The 24683-nt window shown below is 38.4% G+C and overlaps 2 protein-coding genes across 2 annotated transcripts; both read right to left on the bottom strand.

Moving 5' to 3' along the window:
• Positions 1 to 440: 440 nt before the first annotated feature.
• LOC140152138 (uncharacterized) lies at positions 441 to 1124 on the bottom strand. Its single transcript, XM_072174436.1, has one exon. The coding sequence runs from the start codon at positions 1122 to 1124 to the stop codon at positions 441 to 443; it is 684 nt and encodes a 227-aa protein (XP_072030537.1).
• Positions 1125 to 5800: 4676 nt separating this feature from the next.
• LOC140152979 (TNF receptor-associated factor 3-like) lies at positions 5801 to 24341 on the bottom strand. Its single transcript, XM_072175538.1, has 9 exons — positions 24210 to 24341; positions 21065 to 21451; positions 20289 to 20622; positions 13272 to 13349; positions 12502 to 12579; positions 10804 to 11037; positions 8039 to 8267; positions 7253 to 7593; positions 5801 to 6508 (listed from the first exon to the last, which is right to left on the bottom strand). The coding sequence occupies exons 2-9, from the start codon at positions 21298 to 21300 to the stop codon at positions 6281 to 6283; spliced, it is 1758 nt and encodes a 585-aa protein (XP_072031639.1). The 5' UTR covers positions 21301 to 21451; positions 24210 to 24341; the 3' UTR covers positions 5801 to 6280.
• Positions 24342 to 24683: the final 342 nt, after the last annotated feature.

Genomic DNA, 24683 nt, shown 5'->3' with positions numbered 1-24683 from the left:
TGTTCCTTCAGGCTGACGCAGTTGTTGGGGACTGCATGGTTTGTCGTCGCTCTCGGATATTGTTGAGTGATTTTACCAAGGCGCATACCGGTAGATGGTTGCGTGCATTTTGGTCGATTTGATTCATGTTAAAGTAAATCTGAATTGACGATGATCTGATTGATCTCTTTTTTATTTAGGAGAAAATTTGTAAAACGGATCGGAACTAATGTTAAGTTATTGTCCATCCACAAGCCATTATTCTGTCATTGGATCTTGAAAAAGGTGCGTGCGGCGTGTAAACCGCTTTTGCTTTGCATTCTGTCCATGTCCACTAAGTGAAGTTGTAGCACGAAGAACTTTCGAAATTAGCTTATTTTATTTCAAATCTCTCAAAACAGCAAAAGACAGCTTACGCAATTACGGTAGGATGGGACCAATTGTTTTATTTAAACGTAACTTTAAGTGATTGTAATGACATTGGGTACATTGCCTGCTTGTCGCTTTTTAGTGTCTTCTTCGCTTCTCCTCTCATTAGCAATATTGTCAACATTAATAACAGAATCCGTATCACATTTACAACATTCAAAGAGACGTCTACATATTCGTCTACAGATTCTCACGTATGTCTGCCGAAAATCTTTATTAGTCACCGCGTAAAGTACGCCATTCATGCTGCAGTGGGTATGCGCGAATGTCATGGCTATAGTAATCTGAGTTGCGCTGAAAGATTTGCTATCTCCGAAGATCATGATCACTACGAGAAAGCCCCAAGCACTGAAGAGGTACAGAGTGATGAATAGAAATGAGCGGACGAGCCGCGCGTCATTGGAGTTGATACGAGATGGTACCCGTTTGAGTAAAGATTTTCTCCCGGCTGTAGCCCAGGGATTGCGTGGACTAACAGCGCGCACTCGTTGACGTGCGATACGTACATCATAACCGATTCTTATGAATGAATAAGTTGATATCATTAGTGGCGTGAAAATACCGACAGATAGGAAGAACAACGTGTAACTTGGTGATATGAGATGATCTGGTACGCAGTACCCTAGAAACGCGTTGTAACTGTGTCCACCCCAACCTATTAGAGTTGGAAATACCACAAGCTGACTCCCAATCCAGATGAGTATAATGATGACCATTACTACGGTGCGATTGAAAATCTTATGATATCGAAGACGATGACAGATTCGAATATAAGAATGAAAGCTTCCTGCTGCATGGCTCCAAATTGAACATATGCAAACAGACAGGCAAAATGACGACGATAGTTCACAAAGGGTCCAACTTTGCAGCAAGAACTGCCCGTTAGTGGTGATTCCAATAATGATAAACACATCTGCCAGAATCAGCACGAAACAATCGGAAATAGCTGAGTTGACGGTGAAAGCGTAACCAAGAGTGCGGAGTTTGGTCTCGAAAAAGACTGCAAGAAGGATCAAAGAATTACCGAAGAGACCAAGAATGAAAAATATCACGACGAAAATCAAATACACAGTTGTATTGATTCGATCTTCAACTCGGAGGAGTTTATTATCAATGTGGCTGTCATTAAACCAAGAGTCGTTCAATTCAGATGTTAATACATCAGCATTTAGCCAAGAATCATTCATTTTGGATAGATGATGGTATCTTATTTACCAGACTTGTCTTACTCGAAACCTCCTAACGAACTGATTGGTTCTAATCATGCTTTCTCTTATATTGCTCTACCGAATGATATAATCAAGTGATTCCTTACAAATGAAAGCCAGTGAAAGCACGTGACATAATTATTTTCAACCGATGCTTGTAAACATATCATGTTGTTGATTTGATTGAGTAAATTAAACGAGCACGTGGACGACCATAATGTTCTTTCTTGTTTCATAATCATTCCGGTATTATTTAACCTATTACACTTTCATAAATCTGAAGTCGGCAAGAAAAAACACTACCAAAATCAGTAGATCAATAGGCAGAATAAAGCATTTCAATATGTTCAAGTGGTTTCAAAAATGTATTTATACAACGAAACATGATGCATGGAATCGAACATCGAAACATAAGAAAGAATCTACGAATCTAAGAACTAAAGAATCCCGTCTCCGTGCACTTGTAACGCAAGTGACTATTTATTTAGTGCATGTTTCGGTCTGATAATTCGGTTCTTAATAAATCAGGATTAGTATTGGTATTCAGTGCTAGTATTGGAAAGGTGGGGCACATTACCTGTTCGAAAAAATGATTGCAAACAGCTTTCGTAACAATTACGGTTATACAAGAAAGAGGAAACATTGTGGAGGGTGGTACATAAAAAATGTTCGTAATTGTTAGATCGACTGAATTAGGTCTCCAAACAATGTTGACTAATTTATCATAACTTTATATACTATAACAGTTACAGCGGTTTTATTTATATCTCTATATCAATTTAATTTGGATAATCTGCTATAATAATGCTTAAATTAAGGACGGCTAGTACTAAAAAAACCCAAGGGAACTACGTTAATCGTCTCCATTGTCTTCAATCCTGGGAAATTAATTTTTTGTCACATAACATCTGTCATAAACTTCCGCATACATTGGTGTAGTAAGACTTACTTTTTACGGAGTACTTCCCATATAAGAGAACGTCAGGAATCCACGTTTAAGCAGGTGTGAGTCAGAGAGCAGAGCAAACTCCAGGAGTGCGTGTCCTGGTTATAGGTGCGGATAGGTTGGGCAATACGACATTTTCAAGGTCAAAGTTTATGGTACTTGTGCAAAACACAATCAAGTTCATCTCTTCATATATGAAATAATAATTATAAATATTATTTACAAATATTTATTTAACGCCATACAGCGAGTACGCCTTACAAAAGTATAAGATCCAAGAAGAATAAAAATAAAACATCGCTATATATAAAAGTGATCACTTAAAACTACAATAAGAGAGAAAATAACCATCAGGAAAATAATTGAATATACCACTCGAAAACGCCATTTCATGGATTCAGATAACTACATGCATATAACAAGATCTCTTGGTGCACGTTACTTGCATCTATTACAACACACGTCACTGAGTTTAAAATGATAACGTTGCGACGAAAAATTCGTTTTGCTATTATTTAGCTTCAACATATTACATTTCATCCATGAATTGTATTTCTTTGGTAAAGCATATTCAGTTGATGATGAATCAAAATGGAATAAAGCTGGTGTACTTTGTCTACATGTAAGAGACTGTTTTTTGACGATTCTACTATATCTAGGCATGGCGTAGATCGTAAACCCCACAGGGCCCACAATAGATCCTTGAGGAAGTCCATAATTCATTCCCTTTGCATCAGTAGTATAAACACCACCAATAAGCCCGCGAGTTGCTCTCTCTGAAAAATATGACTTCGACTAAGGTATACCCCAGCTTGGAAGCATCTGAGGATGAACGGAGTCGACGCATGGAATCATTGTTGCCATCTGAAACATTGTACAAACTGAACATTCTGATTGGATATGGCATTGTTGTTCATACTCTTGTACAACGTGTAAGCTACGATCTAAACCACCCCAACACAGGTCCGGTGAAATTACAACGAACTTTAAGTCTAATAATAACAAAATTGCTTGGTCAACATGGTCTATGGTATCAAAGGCTGCTGACATGACAAGTAACAAAGGAAGTACATCCTTATTGTCATGCAGGGATTGGTGGATGTGACTTAAGGTCGGTCTCTGTGGAATGGATTGAAATGTCTCAATCACTTGACATAACGCGGCCTTTTCAATTACTTCAGCAATGCACCACCGGCGGATTGGCCACCGGCGGATGATAAATCTTAAGTGAAACTTGGGTCTTCTTAAGTGCCGGTATGATTATGGAGTGTTTGAGAGTGTGTCAGAACACGCTCCTGACAAAAGTTGACTAAACATCCTGGTGATGATCATGATGAGGTAATAAACATGGACAATGTTGTTTTATAAGCCATGAAGAAAGGGTGTCCAAAGAGCAAGCTTTGTTAGACATTTGATTTGACATCGACAGATAATTTCAGCAACATCTGAGTTTAGTCTAAAGCCGGGTATATTAAATTCACATACTATGGCGTGTTTATTTTTTTTTATTGATGTAATTTTTATTGATGTAAAAAAGAATGACCAAAAGTCATCGGCAAGATTTAGTGTCAGACTCAGTAGGGTCGTGGCGAGGTATTAAAAGATCATTCAATGTTTTGAAACTCTTCAGCAGTAACCGCTGTTTTGCGTCAACTGTTGTCTTTGTCCTGATGATTTAATACATAATCATGCGCGTATTTTGCGGGGGGCTTTGGGGGCGCCAGCCCCCCGGGGTAAAAGCAGGGGGCGGCGAAAATGAAGGGGCGGCGGAAGAAGAAGGGGCGGCAAAAGCAGGGGCGGCAAAAATGAAGGGGCGGTAAAATGAATTAGTAAACAAAAAAGGGCGGCAAATTTTGAAAATAATGGTACTATACATCGAAATGTGGTGCTTTTTGGGCGCTTCCGCTTGAAACCGTTTTTTTTTTTTTTTTTTTTTTGCTCTTCACTTTTTCAAACGACCGAGAAAAAATTGGGTCAACCTTTTCGGGCTGTTGAGGAAGGGGCGGCAAAATTGAATTTTCTTCAGCCCCCCGGGGTTGGGGCGGCCACGGTACGCCACTGATAATAGTCTGCGTCGTTTATTATATACAAATAATCTCAAATATCAATATTGTACAACATTTATCTCTGGGTACATGAACGGTGTGAACGCTTTGCGCAATGCGCAACAGTTTTTGCTAGGTTTTAAATAAATTTATCTTTTAAGAATGATATAGAAAACTTGATTTTAGTAATACAAATAGAAAAATAGAAAAAGTAATATCGGGCGTATAATTTTGTAAATACATCCATTATTACGTAGATTTATATAACAGTAAGAAAACACATTTAGTAACGTAGCTTTATACACAAACTATTACTACTTATCAGTGCTTATTACTCGAATATTTACTCTTAACCTGTTTTTTTTTTATTTCTTATTGCTATACACACACTGGCCAAAGGTATTGCAACATTGCTGAAAAAGAAGAATTCGGCAAATTGTAATCTGAACATTCATCCAATACGTATTCTGTCAATTTCACATAACATAATACTAGATGACTATGATATGAAATAAATACGATTGGGCTATCAATGGGATAGATGGTGTCACATGTAGTGACATCACGCGAGTATTCCAGTGGTTGCAATGGCAGAAAGATGGTAATCCGTCTGAATGCAGAGACGAAGAAGTAACTCCACAAAATGTCCAGATGCCTTTAAAATGATCGACAAATGATTTAATTAGTTTCTGCAAAGTATCAGGATGATGAGGGAGAATGATTCATATAAGTGTCGGTGGAAGAAATTCCCAGTCTTGGAAGATACGGCACCGTGTGACCTTGAATCGCATCAAAACATTGTCTTGTGTGTTCATTCTGTGCCATTTTGTCCTTGTAAGACGTTTGACTGTTGTCCACTTCCGCGCAACCAATTTCCTGATACTTAGCAGAAACCAATTAAACCATTTGGCGACCATTCTTCAGGCATCTGGACATTTGATTCTTCGTATCTGCGTTCAAATGGATTTCTATTAGTCCGCCATTGTATAAGCAACGCGGTAATACGCACATGTCACTACATGTATTTATTAGCCCGATCTTACTTATTTCGCGCAAAGAACATTGCCACATACGGTATACTTTATAGCAATGTGGAATCGACATGATATTGGATGAAACTCCCATCTTACAGTCTACTGAATTTTTCATTTTCAAAGTCGTTGCAATACTTTTGGCCAGTGTGTGTATAACAATAAGAAATTAAGGTAAAGGGTAAATATTCAAGTAAATAACGTAGTTTGATCTATTTAAAAAAATAATTTTTACGATTGAAGAGAGTAAAGTTATTTTAGATATCGAAACGTTGACTTTTGATTTAAAATTAATATAATTGATCAAGTTTTGCTGTCTCCATGTACGTAAACTGCAGCTATACTTGTAATTGTATATAGAAAATTGAAAATTAATGAAATATGTAGGTATTAAAATATAGTAAGTAATAGCAGTGAAATTCGAACATTTTAATACTTGATGCCACGAAATGTTACTAATATGAACAGTGTTGGGAAATATTTTATGCGCACGAATATGAAATGTATTGAACTGCGCAACGACACTGCTTGATATCTGAAGCATTTGCAAATTGATGTGACTCACACACATCTTGTGAGGGACCGCTAGCGAATAGAACATCAGTAGATGTGTGTATTGCCTTGCAACGGAAGACTTACAAATTATGGGCCATAAAGGTCGGATGTATCTACAATGACCTTGATAAAAATCACATCGTCTTTTATGTAAGCTGAATCTTTGAGAACGTTCTGGTTCACGAATAAAGGGCATCCTGATGCGATGTTCATCTCTGTTGTTGGCCGCTGGAAACTGCTGGACTTTGGGTCTGGTCGGAAGCTGTCCGACAGATGGCGACGTCCGGTTTGCTGATCCAATAGCATCAAGGTTACCTATGTAATAAATGTCATAGTAACAATACTAATTATATACACATATCCATGGACGTTGTCTCAATTAATTCAATTAGATTAAATTGCGCATAGATTTAATCGGTATGCAAATTATAAAACTTTCCCATACAATTTTAGTAAATTGTTTCTATTTTTACTAAGGTCATTTCAAATACGGTTCCTTTGGTAAGATGATACGTAAGACGCACGTAAGCCCCTTTCAGTTTGATCACTGACTCCTGCTAGTTTGATGGCATGTATTTAAAAAAAACTGAGTCGTTTTAAGAAAAGTTGAACAATGAGGGCGCTATTTATCTGAAATCTTGTTTGCATCTTTACAATGGTAGACACTTGTAAAATGGTGTTAGAACATCAGCAAAAATACTGACAAATGACAAGGGAATTTTCAAAAAGCTTTTTATCATGAAATGTAAGGTATAATTGTTTGGCTAATTCAAATTTAAGATATATGTAAATAGCGCCCTCAATTTACCCACAAATGTACAGTTTATAGAATAAAAATTACCACAAAAACGCAGAAAAAGATGAATAATTTAATATAGAAACGAAAATCTATGTTAAAAATTGCTACAAAATATATGTGTATATACAGGTTATTAGTGCGATAGCTGTTGGTATTATTCAGGTCTAGAATTGAACATTTATATAATGTTTTGTTAGAAACATTAATAAATGATAATATCAAACAACCTTGACTTATAATAAAATTATATTCTTTCTTACCTTCTGGCGAAAAGGCCACGGAAGCAAGGCGTCGTAGTCTCCGCGCATGACAACGAAGAACAGGGAGATATGTGTTCCTTTGCCCATTCCGTCCCCATTCAGGTAAATCCTTGCACACATCTTGTACCCATATCTACTGCTATAGAATGGTTGGCTGTAGAGAGACAGGGTCTTGCCACTGTCGGCATCTCGCTTACGTCGATCAAAATCTTTGATCTTCCATACAAGAACGCCGTCGTAATTTGCCGTTTCTAAGACTTGAAAGCGGATGTCCTGTTCCGCAAGACGAACAGAATGCATACCAACTTGATTCTCTACCGAAATCATCCTAGCATTACTCACTGAAAAGAAAATTTAAATTCAAGTTATAATATTATGATTCATGAATAATATTTTACCTAAAGGTTTGTACTTATTTTGATCAGCATCAAATAAGTGGGAATTGGAATTGTGGGGCTTTTGTTGCTCGGTTCGTAATTAAGGTGGCCCCACAACAGAGGTGTGTAGATGTAAAGAACATATAAATTAGGTCAGTCATATTCATAGATAACATGAAACTATAAGCACAAGAAGCAGAAGAGGTCATCATACTCTATCACCCTACCAAGTTAGAAAGTTAATCGGTTACTGCGTATTACTACAGAGTGGATTAATGGTTTTGCTTCTGCCCGGATGGGCAGCCGGCGACTAGACATCGACGCTATAACATGTACACGTGCAATATATAATGGTAACCACATCTTTATTTATTACAGATGACCAGAAATTTGCCTAAAATATAATTACCTCCCCCAGCCGCACTGGCATTTCTTCCTTGATGAGATTCGCTTTCGAAGCCCCCACCTCGTGCGCCACCACGTTCAAGGCGCTTGAGACGGTCATCAATCTGATCTTGTTTATCTTGTATTGGCTTCACAAAACTCTTCTTAATTTCAACAACATCTTCCTTAGTGGCGCACTTGCTTACTTGTTCTTGTACAACATCTATCTGATCGGATTGCTTGGCTGCAATTTTCTTATAAAGCGAATAACAAATAATCAATAATAAGATAACTATTTATGAACTCAGGCGTAGACGCGCTATACATCATCTACTCGTATTCAGAAATTCATTTATTAAGGTACTCAGAATACAAAGATCACGAGTAAAGTAGACTTTCCCAAACCAGGCACATCATTTATTAAGGTACTCAGAATGCAAAGATCACGAGTAAAGTAGACTTTCCCAAACCAGGCACATCATTTATTAAGGTACTCAGAATGCAAAGATCACGAGTAAAGTAGACTTTCCTGTACCAGGTTTATCATTTATTATTAAGGCACTAAAAATGTGCAAGTAATTTAAGATACTCGTGTTCAGAAATGCAAAGATCACAAATATTTTTCTGAACCAGCCACGTATTAAGGTACTCAGTAATGCAAGGATCACAATGAAAATAGACTTTTCTGAACCAGGAACGTCATTTATTAAGGTGTTCAAAAATAAAGATTCCTAAACCAGACACATTATTTAATAGGGTACTACTCGGAAATGCAAAGATCACAAGTAAAGTAACATTTCCTGAAGCAGGCACATCACACACCAGAAAGGCAAAGATCACAATTAAAGTAGACTTTCCTGCACCAGGCACATCATTTATTAGGTATTCAGAATACAAAGGTGACAAGCAAAGTAGACTTTCCTGTACCAGGTACATCATTTATTAAGGTACTCAGAATGCAAAGATCACGAGTAAAGTAGACTTTCCTGTACCAGGTACATCATTTATTAAGGTACTCGGAATGTAAAGATCACGAGTAAAGTAGACTTTCCTGTACCAGGTACATCATTTATTATATAAGGCACTAACAATTTGCAAGTAATTTAAGATACTCGTGTTCAGAAATGCAAAGATCGCAAGTATTTTTCTGAACCAGACACGTATTAAGCTACTCAGTAATGCAAGGATCACAATGAAAATAGACTTTTCTGAACCAGGAACGTCATTTATTAAGGTGCTCAAAAATAAAGATTCCTAAACCAGACACATTATTTAATAAGGTACTACTCAGAAATGCAAAGATCACAAGTAAAGTAACATTTCCTGAAGCAGGCACATCACACACCAGAAAGGCAAAGATCACAATTAAAGTAGACTTTCCTGCACCAGGCACATCATTTATTAGGTATTCAGAATACAAAGGTGACAAGCAAAGTAGACTTTCCTGAACCAGGTACATCATTTATTAAGGTACTCGGAATGTAAAGATCACGATTAAAGTAGACTTTCCTGAACCAGGTATACATCATTTATTAAGGTACTCAGAATGCAAAGATCACGAGTAAATTTGACTTTCCCAAACCAGGCACATCATTTATTACTGAGAATGCAAAAGATCACGAGTAAAGTAGTCTTTCCCGAACCAGGTACATCATTTATTAAGGTACTCAGAATGCAAAGGTGACAAGCAAAGTAGACTTTCCTGTACCAGGTACATCATTTACTAAGGTACTCAGAATCCAAAGATCACGAATAAAGTAGACTTTCCTAAACCAGGCACACCATTTATTAAGGTAGTCGTTCTAAGAAATACAAATATCACAAGTACAGTAGACTCTCCTGAACCAGACACATCATTTATCGATGTAAAATAGACTATCCTAAACCAGGCAAGTCATTTATTAAAATACTCATAAATGAAAAGATCACAAGTACAGTAGACTTTCCTGAACCAGGCACCTCTTTTATTAAAGTGCTCAGAAATACAAAGATCATGAGTAAAGTAGACTTTCCTGAACCTGGCACCTCTTTAATTAAAGCACTCAGAAATGCAAAGATCACAAGAAAAGGTAGACTTTCCTGAATCAGGCACGTCATTTATTAAGGTACTCAGAAATGCAAAGATCACAAGAAAAGTAGACTTTCCCAAACCAGGCACATCATTTATTAAGGTACTCACAATGCAAAGATCACAAGTAAAGTGGACTTTTCTGAACCAGGCGCATCATTTGTTAAGGTACTTAGAAATGCAAATATCACAAGCAGACTTACCTAAACCAGGCACATCATTTATTAAGGTACTCAGGATGTAATGAGCATAAGAAAGAGTTAACTTTCCTGAACCAGATACATCATTTATCAAGGTAAACAGATTATGCAAAGATCACAAATAAAGTCGACTTTCCTGGACTAGGCGCATCATTTGTTATAAGGTACTTAGAAATGCAAAGATCACAAGCAGATTTACCTGAACCAGGGACATCATTTAAAAGGTACTCGGAAGGTAAAGATCACGATTATTTAAAGTAGACTTTCCTGAACCAGGTACATCATTTATTCAGGTACTCCGAATGCAAAGGAGACAAGCAAAGTAGACTTTCATGTACCAGGTATATCATTTACTATGGTAATTTGTTAAGGTTTTCATGCTCAGAATGCAAAGATTACAAGTAAAGTAGACTTTCCGGAACCAGGCATATAAAGATCACAAGTAAAGTAGACTTTCCTGAAGCATGTACATCATTACGGTACTCAGAATGTAGTACTTAATGCTCTGATTTCATGTATTACCTGGAGTTCTCTGGTGTGACCTTCGTTTTTCTTGGTTGCGATCTGGATATTGCTGAATTCAGTAGTCAGTGATTCTAGTTTATTTTCCATGATATCCTTATTATTGGTTAACTCTTGCACGAGATGCTGTGTCTGTGTAACCTTCAATAGTGTTTCTTCTAACCATTTTGTTGTCAACTGCAGATGGTCAGGTTGTGCTTCACGGATGTGAACTTCCATTTCCCGACGAATGTCCTGTTGTCAATTAAAATTTGATTTATAGATTAAATATTATACGGTATAATATATATGAATCTCAAACTCAATGTGAAGAAAACAAAAGCTTCTGGTTGCAGCGGCAGAAGGAAAAGAGTACAACATCACAACAGATAGCGAAGAAGTTAACAGGTCAACCACATCAACTATCTGGGCTCGGTGAAAACATCCAATGCAAATTGCAAGGACATCAAAGCCGGGATTGAAATGGCCAGAGCAAAAATGACTGAACTTCAGGATATATGGAATGATCGGAGCCTTGCAACAGAACTGAAAAGGAAACTGATCATGACACTGGTATGGAGTGCACTCCTTTATAGCTTAGATGGCTGGACTATGACTAAAGCAGATGAGAACCGGTGCTTGCTGCTAATGGTTCTGGAGAAGAATACTGAACATCAGTTGGAAGGAGAAAAGAACAAACAGGATAATTCTTGAGGAACTTGGTGTGAATAGACAGCTGCTTGGAGAGTTGGTGACAAGAAAGTTAACCTGCCTTGGTCACATCCTCAGAGGAAGTGGCAGTGCATTAGCACTCCAGATAATAGCAGGGAAAGTTGAAGGGGAAAGGGAGAGAAGACGACAGAAGAAACAATGGTTTTATAACAGCAAAGAATGGACAGGAATGAACCTATTGCAAGTCAAGCATCTAGCTCAGAACAGAACAGCTTGGAGGAAGGAGGTAAGGAGATGCAGCCAGATGGTAGCCAATCGTCAGTAGTGACGGCGGCCGTAGAAGTATGTATAATTTATTATATTAAGTTCCACATTTCCAAAATGTGCAGTTCCGGTGAAAACGAACAAAACAAAGAACGAATAATAACTTGGATACGCTTTTAGAGTGAAATAGCTCACATTTCACAAGTTTACGCGAAGAGAAATATGTTTGCCGAATCGCGAACGCCCAAAATAAATGTATTGTGAGCTTTATTTAACAGATGATTTTGCAACCGTATTATATATTGAGACAAATAAAGCTGCCACTCAAGAGGAATGAGTGTCATTTCCGCCCCATGATTTTTCTCGGGAGGAAAGAAACGCCCAAAACATTAGTGTTGATAATTATAATACTGGCCAAAACTCAATAACCGCAAGATCTATGGAAGTATAGAGGTAAAGTGTCAAAGCTTTCCTAAGTGGGCTTGAACTTGAAGTAATCCTCAATTTGAGGGGAACATGCAAAAATGGAACCGATGTCAATTGAGGTCGATGGTCAGTTATGGGTCATATGTTAAAATTTACCCGTTTCAGGCTTAAACGTGGCCATAATGGGTCAGAAAACACACATTAGGCCTAATAAAGAGAGTATAATGAATAATTGTCTATAATGGTTGAGGTCAAAATGTTCTGCAGAGGTCATGACAATCAGAAGCCACCGCCCAGCATTAGTGGCTTGTGTACCACACCAGCTCTATTTCTTTTTGTCAGTATACGTCCACTCACCTGAAATTTACAGCCGTATGTTTCATAAATGCAAACTACCAACACAAGAGGACAATATTTCTCGAGATGTTCCTTCATCTGATGGAATAAAAGTAAATATGTCATATAATTTAATTAGCTTGACGTTTTTGAATTCGGTAAGTATGGCATAAGTTAACTAGCTTGATGTTTTCGAATTCGGCTCTTATGGCATGCAACTTAATAAGCGTGACGTTTTTGATGTATAGCCCCTTTTCATAAGTTTGGTAAACCCTAAACAGTTTCAGTAATAGCACTCATCAATATTATGGCGGTTTCCAATGATCAACTTGGTCCCTTCAAATTCTAAACTTTGAATTTGAGCTCCATAATGGCAGTTCTAATAATATATAGGTCTATACTTTGACGGAACACACTCCCTGCTATAAAATCAACAATGCTCAATCGAAGGCGCTGAATAGGTATCATATATACCAGATTGTGGTTGTAAAGTTTTGTTTTTATAAAGTTGTTGTCCTGACTCATCAGAAAGAGTGATCTAGCACCACGCCGGGTCGTGCCTTTTCCCTTACGTTTATTGATATCACTTTCTGGAAGATTCCTCTCTGGACCTCTGCAGTCGCACCCATCTTTATATTTAAAAAAAAAAACCTCATTCACTTAAATTCGCCTATCGATTATGCTTGGAACTTTATTAAAACCTTCCGCCAGTAAACCTAATATTTTTTCTTTCAAATCAAATAATGCTGTAGGCCTAAAGAATTAAAATCAGTATTAGAAACCCTACTTACTTTATCTTTGTGGATTCCTTTTGATGTGCACTTAAGCGGACATTCAATAGTTGACTCTTTGCATTTCTCTTGATGAGTCTGAAGAAAATAAACGCGAACAAGCAAATAACTATATAAACCAATTTTGCTTTAAAAGAACTGCTGACCGAAGTATACTGCAAGAAAAATTCACCAATATTTAAACAACAACAGCAACAACAACAATAACAACAACAATTCTCTCCTCCTCCTCCTCATGTAGATTGTAGATTGACATGCTCGATTTATTGGACTGCGAAATTTAAACGTTTCTTTTGTACTTAGGTCAGGTAACCTCAAACCACCCAGTAAACACCGATACGTCGGGCCTACGTTGGCAATGGGTTGGACATGGCGGGAACACGTCGGAGTCGCCCTTGCTTCTTCGGAACGGCGTCGGGCCTACGGCAATGTAACGACGTCTTCTTCAGATAGTTGGAAGGACGTCGGGCCAACAACAGTCAATCGGCGTCTTTCATGCATAGTCGGAAAAAAGTCGGGCCTACGGCCGCATAACGACGTCTTTTATGGGTAGTCGGTAAAACGTTGGTCCAACGCCGGACAGTGAACCGTAGGCATATACGTAGGACGATCTTTATTTGCATAATTTAAGTTGCAAAATTGGCGGTTAAAATTTTCTTTGCCTGGAATGGGGTAGGCCTATTAATTAATTCATACCCCCCCCCTCCAGCAATGGCCCATCTTATACCTGTTCTGCATATTACCTGGTCTAAAGTGCTGTAATGTTTTGTACAATGTTAAAACTCACGTCATTTTTAATATTAAACCTGTGTAAATGAACGCAAAACTAAAAGATTTTTTAGTCCCAAAAATAAATAGGCACATGCCTACTAGCAATACATTATAATCTCGATTTTAGAGTTGAAATGATGACCCAGCCATAGGCTAGCTATTATCATGACGATGTTTGTTTTGAAATGAGTAGGCAGCTCACGAGCTCTCACGGGTGATGAGACGATATACAAACCGTTATATGAACTGATCTTAACCCCTGTTGGAAGTGAACTTTTGGCCTCCGTTGCCGTCCACATGTACAGCCAATGCACGCTACGTAAAATTATGATGTACATAGTGCGTGGCAGTTGAAATTCAAATGACACTAGAGCTTGTCTCTTGTTTCGCTATAGGCCTATCGTTAATATTTTTTGGAATTTATGGATGAACATTACTATTTATATGATTGCTGTTCGTATTCATTGAAGAGTGATGTCTAGTTGCCGAGCAGGCTTTGACAAGCAATTGCGTAGAAGTAGAAGGATCTAGCTTTAGGCCTATGCAGGTTTAAGTAAGTATTTTTAAAATATTTTTCTTCCAATTTGAATTTGTAACGTGTAAACCTATTAAACTGCATCAAATTTACTCATGCTTAATCAGTTAGGGCCTATTGTATTGCTATATTAGATCATTTTTAAATCTCGAAACAGGTAGGCACAGATGTTTACTGCGGATGTTTGTGAAAGAAAACGGTCAACAGAAACATGTTTAACCACGGGGTCATACATTTACTACATGATGTACTTTACTTTATCATGGTCGGTGTATGACTAACGTCATGGTTTTATATGTTTACAACTCACTAGCTAGGATTCTCCTCACTACGATGCCTTCTCAACTTCCGTTGCCGTACTACGAAGTCGGACCATCATGTTGGTATCAGCAGGACTGGCAAAAAGTGTAAGTAAGTCAAACCAACGTACTTTTTATGTTGGTATACCATCGGCAGTAGCGTAGGCAAAGAGTTGGCCCTAAAACAATCCAACGTACTTTTCTCGTCGGCATAAGGCATGTCCGTAGCCGGCAAAACATTGGCCCTAAGTCGGAACGACGTCCTTTTTAAGTCGACATGAAATCGGCAAAAGATATTCCGTCGCTAAATATCTTCATGAAAAGGTTGGTCCCACGTCGGGACAACCCTTTTTAAACATCGGAATACAATCGGCATGACAGTAGGCAAAACGACGGCCCAGCGTTGGAACAACGTCTTTTACGTGTCGACGGCAGGATGCACCCCCGATGAGCACCCGACACGAATCCCGACGTCCGGTCGACTTTGCTAGCTCCTTATATCCGACGTTGGACCGACGTCCGTGTGTTATCTGGGCAAGCGATTATGATGTTCACTCGATTATATCAGTACGACAGCAACTTAGCTCACTTCCGGTAATTTTTACCGGCGTGACCTCTGCTGTTACGTAACGTAATGTTGAAAATCAGGTGGCAAATACAGTTTTTCAGAAAACATCAAAAAAATGGAATACACGAGTCGTTTCTCCCTTCATTTCCACATTGAGCCCATAGATAAGATATGAAACATGAGTATAATACACATGTCACTTGTATGACCCACCCTAGGACCCCCGGGGGATGTGCGTCATGGTTGGGTCATTTACCAACCAATTAGTGACGCAGGGTATGGTCATTTACTCAATATGTGCGTCACAACATACCCCAAGGGGTGCGTCAGTGTCAGTCACTTTACCTAGGTGCGTCAATGGTTAGGTGCATCAGTGTCAGTCAAAATACCTAAATGGTGAGTCAAATTTGGGTCATGAGGACAGTCATAATCCTTAACATGTGCGTCACAATTTTGATGAGGGGCTCAGTCATTGTCGGCAAATGTCCGTCATTGTTTAGACGCACATGTGGGTCATGGTATAGTTAAATCCGACGCACCTTTGTAAAGTGACTCACCACCCCCGGGGGTCATGGGGTGGGTCATACAAGTGACACATGTATAAGGCAAACAGTAACGTGTAAAAGTCCAATTATTGTGGAGAAAATGAATGTTTATTGTGCGCGAAGTAGCCTAAAAAATGAGAAAAAATGCATGTCACGATCACCAAAATGGTTATATCTGCAACTATGAACCAACGCCGGTTATTTGCTTTTCTGTAATGATAGATATTAACTAACTTGAGCTTGTATTAAATTTTCAGCGAAAATGATTGGTGGAATAATCTAGTCGTAGGTTGGAAAGTTGCTTTCAAAAGGGCTTCGCGTCCCAATCGTGCGTGACCATTAGTGACAAGTGTCACCAGGAAAATTAACAGCCGGCCTTGTCCATATATCGATTAATAATTGTCAGGATCGTCCAGTTGACTACAGTGATATTTATTTATTCATACAAAATACTGCCCTGTCTTACAAAATATCGAAGTCAATATAAAACGTAATTTCAAGCCATTTGACTGAACTTACAAACAGTTTATAAAAGATTTTTGTTGAACGAGACACTGAATTAGAAATAACATTGCAAAAGGTACGTGAATAAGTTAGCAGGTTGTGATGGTCTAGTGGCTAAGGCCGTGCCTGGAGTGCGAGAGGTTGGAAGTTCGGACCCTACCATAGCGGTTTTTTTTTGTTTAAAAAAAAAAATATTTATGATATTAGTAAACAACTTTCAGGAATGGTTTCTGATCATTTGAAGCAGAAATAATGAGGTAAAATGAAAGAAAGCATTTTTTTATCTTGACCGCCGTGTGGTGTTCTATAATTAAAGTTGCTCTAGACAACGAAACGCTGATTCCAATTTTGTGTATGTCTGGGTAGGGTGTAAGAACGGTGTAAAAATTACAAATAATATTATGCCAAAATATTAATCAGGTTTGAAATGCGTAAATTATGGCTGATGACGCTATCTCATTTTTTAATATGTAGGCCTACACATAAAGAAAAACATTGCAAACGTGTTGCATAGAAATATTTTCAAATGATCATATAAATACTGACGGGCCTACACACATACACCATAGGCCTAACAGAACAAGAGAGAAAAAAATCGAAATGCTGTAGGATTCGAACCTTCAACCTCTCACACTTCAAACAACGGCGTCAACCACTAGACCATCACAACCTACTATACCATACTCGTATCTTTTACAATCTTATTTCTCATTCAGGGACTCGATCAACAATAATATTTTTAAAACTGCTTTCAGTTCAGTCAAATGAGGTGATACTACTTTTTATATTGACTTCAATATTTTGTAAGTCAATGCAGTATTTTGCTTGAATAAATAAATATCACTGGAGTCAACTGGACGATTCTGACGATTATTATTCGATCATTATCATGACAAGGCCAGCTAGTGACACTTGTCACTAACGGGTCACGCAAGATTGCGACACGGGGCTGTTTTGAGAGTAACTTTCCAACCTACGACTCGATTATTCCACCAATTATTTTCGCTGAAAATTTAATACAAGCTAACGTTAGTTAATATCTATCATTAGAGAAAAGCATACGACCGGCGTTTACTCACTGTTGTAGATATAAACATTTTGGTGATCGTGACATGCAATTTTTCTCATTTTCCCGGCCACTTTGGACATGTTCAAGCTTCTTTATTTTCAATATTATTCAACTTTTACTCGTTTTTGTTCTTTGCACAAATGTTTGGTATCTTATCCGTGATCATGGTACGCAATTTAAACAAAAAACTACCCGTGTCTCCCATTTCTGGAGCTATTTCGCTAAAACATGTTTGCCGGTCAAATTTTCAACATTTAGTTACGTAACCCGTGTTCACCAACCCGTAAAAAATTTCTATCGAACAAAAGAGGTCACGAAGTTGCCGTCGTACTGTATAACAAACTGAAATGAAAACTGAAACTCCTTGCTACACATTTTGAGAGGCTAACAAAGGTTACAAACAAAGATGTCGATAATGATGTCCGTCAAGAGCTTAGCCAAAATAATAATAGGAAACCACGTGAGCAAACCCAAAACCAAAGCTAAAACTCAATATTTGAAACGACCGAGTGTCATCATCATCATCATCATCTTACTATAATTTGCCTTATGTTGCGTGTATGCGTGTATGTATGTATGTGTGTATGTGGGTAAAAGGCTCCCTCAGTTTTGATCCGAGCCTCGCCAAATTCGCACGGGGGATGCAGAAAAATACGGGGAGTGTCGTAAGCTACCTTCGGTCGAAATCGGAGCTCGAAGGTCAAAGGTCAAATTTTAAACTTGGTACGATTGGGCTGTAATTCATACGGGAGATCAAGGAAAATACGGGGAGTGTCCTAAGCTACCTTTGTTCGAAATCGGAGGTCGAAGGTCAAAGGTCAAATTTTTAGACTTGGTCCGATTGGGCTGTAATTCATACGGGAGATCAAGGAAAATATGGGGAGTGTCCTACCCTACCTTCGGTCGAAATCAGAGGTCGAAGGTCAAAGGTCAAATTTTAAACTTGGTCCGATTGGGCTGTAATTCATATGGGAGATCAAGGAAAATATGGGGAGTGTCCTACACTACCTTCGGTCAAAATCGGAGGTCGAAGGTCAAAGGTCAATTTTTAAACTTGGTCCGATTGGGCTGTAATTTATACAAGAGATCAAGGAAAATATGAGGAGTGTCAAAACATCTCCAAAACTATTTTTCCAACAAAGTTATAATACTCTATAATTATATAGGCCTACTGTGTGCTGTTATGCATACGGCCATACGGGTATACCTCTAGTCTTACTATAATTTGCCTTATGTTGTATGCGTGTATGTATGCGTGTGTGTTAAAGGCTCCGTCAGTTTTGATCCCAGCCTCGCCAAATTCGCACGGGGGATGCAGAAAAATACGGGGAGTGTCGTAAGCTACCTTCGGTCAAAATCGGAGCTCGAAGGTCAAAGGTCAAATTTTAAACTTGGTCCGATTGGGCTGTAATTCATACGGGAGATCAAGGAAAATACGGGAGTGTCCTAAGCTACCTTCGGTCGAAATCGGAGGTCGAAGGTCAAAGGTCAAATTTTAAACTTGGTCCGATTGGGCTGTAATTCATACGGGAGATCAAGGAAAATACGGGGAGTGACCTAAGCTACCTTCGCTCGAAATCGGAGGTCGAAGGTCAAAGGTCAAATTTTAAACTTGATCCGATTGGGCTGTAATTCATACGGGAGATCAAGGAAAATATGGGGAGTGACCTAAGCTACCTTCGCTCGAAATCGGAGGTCGAAGGTCAAAGGTCAAATTTTAAACTTGGTCCGATTGGGCTGTAATTCATATGGGAGATCAAGGAAAATATGGGGAGTGTCCTACACTACCTTCGGTCGAAATCAGAGGTCGAAGGTCAAAGGTCATTTTTTAAACTTGGTCCGATTGGGCTGTAATTTATACGAGAGATCAAGGAAAATATGGGGAGTGTCCTAAGCTACTTTCGGTCGAATGCGGGGATCACATTTGGTTGCGATCGGTAAAGGATTGGGCTCAAAATCCGCGAAAATGTGAATTTTCAAAAGTCAGTGACCATGCATGGTATAAACAATTGCACTTGCTGCCTGTGTTCTATAAATAGCTCTGATGCATTCTGATTCATGTACTTGAACTTGGTAAAATCTATATTAAGGCAATGTCTTCCACAGTGGGTTTTGAAGGGTAAAAGGCTCCGTCAGTTTTGATCTGAGCCTCGCCAATAGACAATGCGTTGTGATTTCGTCAAATTTCACGCTATATCTTTGTTAAACGAATTAATCTGCAAGAAATATTTTGTACATAAACATTATGTAGCCAGAGGTTTCCAGTGATATAAAAATCTCAACTGTTTTGAGAAAAGTGGGGGGATGAGGCTGTGGATCACGAAATGCCCTTTTAATGACTTACCCAACAAACAAATACAAAACATCTTCAAAATGTTACAAAACTATTTTTCCAACAAAGTTATAATACTCTATAATTATATGTGTGCTGTTATGCATACGGCCATACGGGTATACCTCTAGTCTCCATAAATGTCATCGTGTCGTTGCTGTTGATGATGATCATGACCATGCACTTTATCGCTATTCATACATTTATAAGTACCTTACCAGCGTACCGGACAGCGTATTTAGGAGTCGAGCTGATAAAACAACAAACAAGAGTTTTAATAACAAACAAATAAATAAAGATACAAATGCAATTCCAACATTTAGAAATGCATTTAGGTTACTCCATGCCAATCATTATCTATGTTATATATATAATAAAGGTAAATGATTTTTACTTTGATATCAATAATCGGAAACTCTTCCCCGCAATAATCACAAGTTGTGGATCTGAATAGGCATTCCTTCTGGAGATGATCTGCCAATTGGCCCCTGATAACTACTGCAGTACATCCTTGGAGTTTATGAAGACATTCTATCGGTTGAAAGACACAACTTTCTAAGTGTACATCAAGATCTTTAAGTATCATCTCAGCTGGACAACCAGTTTTCTTGTTAGAGCAAAATACTATCATTTTCTCCACTTGTTTCCTGGAGTAGTGATCACGTGTGATTTCGGATGTGTTAAAAGTGTCTTCACAGCTTGGGCACGTCAGGTCTCCTTTCTTGTCGCTGAAACAAAAAAACGGAATTAAAGGGGTTAAATTGATTACTAAACCTTTGCCTTTTGGTCAGGGGCGTAACCTGGGGGGGGGCAGAGTGTAAGAAATATCCGCCGTGACCGGGTCGAGATGGAAAGAACGGATTTATATGTCAATTTAACCCCTTCTGGATCCAGTTTTCCTCCGACCGGGACAATTTATTCAATTTCTAGCAATTTCCCGGCTTGGAATGACCAAGTTGATTACGTGTCTGCTTATACAGTTTCTTTGGTCTTGGACTCTTGCCTGGCCTGATAGATCTAACTTCTTATGGTTGGTGGATGCTTGTGATTGTGCGAAGTGTGAATGGCTGAATGAACGCCTGTGATTCTGTGAAATTTGGGGAACTCATTTGTTGAAGCGTACATGGGTATTCTGTACATTTAAATAAGAAAAAAATGAAGTGCTCTTACCAGATGAAATTATAAATGCATCCAAAACAGAAGCGACATCCACATGTGGTTTGCATTGGCCATCTTAGAACGAGTTCACACAGCTTACACAAGAACTGCTTATCCACATCTTTCTTGAATATAAAGATAAGATAGCCTTTCATTTGAAGAAGAGAGGGCGGTGGACTTGATAGTGACGATGAATACGACGAACCACTTTCAGTACTTTGCAAGCTCCCAAGACGAGACATGGCCATCTTTCTTAGTTCGGTTGCTTCGACGTATACTTCAATTTCAAATCTAAGTGTCGAGTTGATAAACGATAATTAGTTTCCTCTCTGACGTAGAATGATATGTTCTACTACATTCATCACACCGTCGGAAATACCTCTTATGATAGTACGCAAACTGCAAATAAATGAAAATGAAGCTAAAAATGTTGACCATTGACCGCAAATAATTTAAGTAATTTTTCTTCTGCTTCAAAATTGTAATTCTATATTATATTTCGTGATCAGCAAATTCCCGTTGATAAGCAAATTCCCGTTGATATGCAATACCCCAGTCTCCACCGCCACCGATTTGATTCGGGGTTCGGGGACTTTGAGTTGGATACTAAAATAGCACTGAAGGGGGGGCTCTATGGTATATATCACTCAAGGTCACTATGGACACAACTCACTAAAAATGGGTGACGGGGATGTGTGGCCACATTGACCCCCATTTTTCAACTCCCTCACATACAATGATCACCTTTTTTGTTTTACTGAACTCCCTCTCACCCAATGACCCCCTTGTTGTTTTCCTGTCACCAAAAGACCTCCCTTTTCAAAAATTTAAAGAAATTTTCTGATAATCTCTCACTGATTGACCCAATTTGTTCATTATTTTTCTTCTAATTTTTCAAAAAATTTCAATTTGGAAGAATTTTTGACAATTTTGTATCAGTTTTTATATCTTGACCCAAAAGTTTTCCCAGTCTCACTGAATGACCCCCTTTTTAAACAGATTTTCCTCAGTCTCACGAAAAGACTCCTTATTTTGGGAGCTTATTACTGAAATACCCCCCCCCCCTTTTTCCTGTGTCTAGGCTTTCCCTGAAAGACCCCAGAGCATTTTTCAATTTTTGTCCCTTTGTGGAATCCAAATTTTGACATTTGACCTTTCCCCCATAACTCAAGAAATGTATATCGGAGATAGGTCAAACTGTACTTTGTCTGAATCTTTATGACGAAAGGAATACATTTGTATGGTTTTTAACAACAACTGATTTGAAATTTCACCCCTGATAAGTGGCCATTTTGGATTTATGCAAATTAGGCGCTGTTCCACTACTTTGATTTTTGGGGAGTTATGTTCTTTAATATACTTATCTGAAATGAATGGTGATTAAATGGTTTCTGTTGCAATTAGTGGTGGGTGATTTTTTAATTTGATTGGCCTATTTGGAGGTGGTAGGGTCTATTTGACTTTCCATGCAGATATCGTATGTCGTATTAGTCTAATGTAGTAGACCATTTTAATTTATCATCCCTCATCTCTCTGACCATCATGAACATGGAAAATCCACCAATCCTGTATTCCTGTTCTGATCCAACAGCTATAGCTTTCCATGAGAAAAATGATCTACTATATTTAGAATATACAATGAACTATGCACTCTAATACTGGATATGATGCTACCTCATTAAACATGCAGCCTTGGTTGTTTATACACACTCCCTGTGGCACAGTGTCATCGCCCCGATATCTTCATGGCCGAAATCGCCATGGTAGGTTGAATCCACCGCCACGCATGGCCATTTTGTTCCGACCTGTTTAATAGTTTTGAGACGCATAATGGGTCGAAGGACATCTGACTAAGGCTACTGACAATAGCCCGGTGACTGACCTCGCTGTGTGTAAGTGAGCATGGTATACGCCATAGTTCATCTGCTTTTCACGATTGGCCTACACTGCACTATAATAGTTCGGCACATATAAAATCAGAATTTTTGTTTTTGAGTTCAAGACGCAAGCTTCTTTCCCAAGACGCTAGCTAACGACTATCATATCCGTTGAACATATATATTCAAGTGCAAGGAACCAAATCTGGTTTCTTTAGACGAAATCATTTATGGGAGATATTCATCATTTTCTATCCCGGTATCCAAAGATTTTCGTCTAAATATCAAATCGTGCATAGCACATTCACGTGTATCGATCACGGGTATTGATTTTAGTATCTCTGCAGTACCAATACAAGTAATTATTAGCCAGGCGATGTCGGTGTGTTGTTTTATGTCCCGGGTTTATGTTACCCGACCCAGATATCGAGCTACCCAGCTGGACCATAGTGGGTTGGGTTAAAGGGGCCATGCATAAACATATTTGCTTGCCTATCTGTTATTGGTTAAGATTACCACCCATATTGATTTTTACTTCATGTTAAAACATTCATCTCAGATTGGAGATGAAAGAGATTGAGTCTATGTGTTAAGATATGGTGGGTCACAAGGTCATATTCCAATTAGAGCAGTCCCTTTTTTCTCTAGGCAGGGTAGTCACTGGGGATGTGTTGTGTTTTATGCATGGAATGGTATGAATTGTTTTTAAAAAAAGGAATTAATGCAGAGCAATCTATTGTCGTATAGGCTATAAGTAGGCTATAGACTTAATAAGAAAATCATGTCGTACGTTGAAGTCAACAGGTTCAATTTCATTAAAGGAGTATTTCGTGATCCTAGCATCCTCTATTTATGTCATTTTTCATTAGATATCCACGAAAAAAACCTATTCCCAAAATTTCAGTTGATTCCGATTTTGCGTTCGCGAGCTATGCATGATTATGTGTATTACACTGCTCCATAGACAATGCGTTGTAATTTCGTTCTGGTGCACCAGAACGAAATTCAAATTTCACGATATCTTTGCTAAACGAATTAATCTGCAAGAAATATTTTGTACATAAACATTATGTAGCCAGAGGTTTCCAGTGATATAAAAATCTCAACTTTTTTGAGAAAAGTGGGGGATGAGGCTGTGGATCACGAAATGCCCTTTAATAAACTTCCTATTTAAAGCATAGGCCCTATTTGTGAAATTTATTTATTTGTGATTCCCCGGGGTACATTCCCTGGTACATTCCCGTGTTTTCATGCACGTACCCCGGTATCGCGGTACCTACCTACTGTCCCGAGATCCAAGTCCGGCCCGAGAAGTTAAGCATAGGCTTCATATACATGGTACCAAGAAGCAGTTTTTAAGGGCGGTGCTCTTGCATGTCTTGTGAGAATGAAAATGTCGTTACCGCCTAGTAATTCGGTATTCCCCTCCCGGGATTCCCCTGAAAACTTTGACCCAGACTGAACTGAGGCTGTATGGTATTTCCTATTGTGCGGTTTGCGGTTACTATTTATGTACGAGGGAAATCCCACCACATCGTTGCATTGCGCAATTATTAATATTTTGTTCCAGCCATGTCAAGGTATTTCAAGCACGAGTAGGCTTAACAACACTTAGTAAAACGGTACTGAGTATTCCCGATGTCAGAAATTAATACAGAAATAATTTTTTAATTAAAAAAAATATATCATCCACGAATATTGATTAGCCCTATTTTCAAAATTTATTGGGCCATCATAGGCCTATATATATGATA

This window comes from Amphiura filiformis, chromosome 5 (assembly GCF_039555335.1).
Source record: "Amphiura filiformis chromosome 5, Afil_fr2py, whole genome shotgun sequence".
NCBI classification, from domain to species: Eukaryota; Metazoa; Echinodermata; class Ophiuroidea; order Amphilepidida; family Amphiuridae; genus Amphiura; species Amphiura filiformis.
Note: the sequence above shows the minus strand (reverse complement) of the source record. Positions and strands in the feature narration are given on the sequence as shown.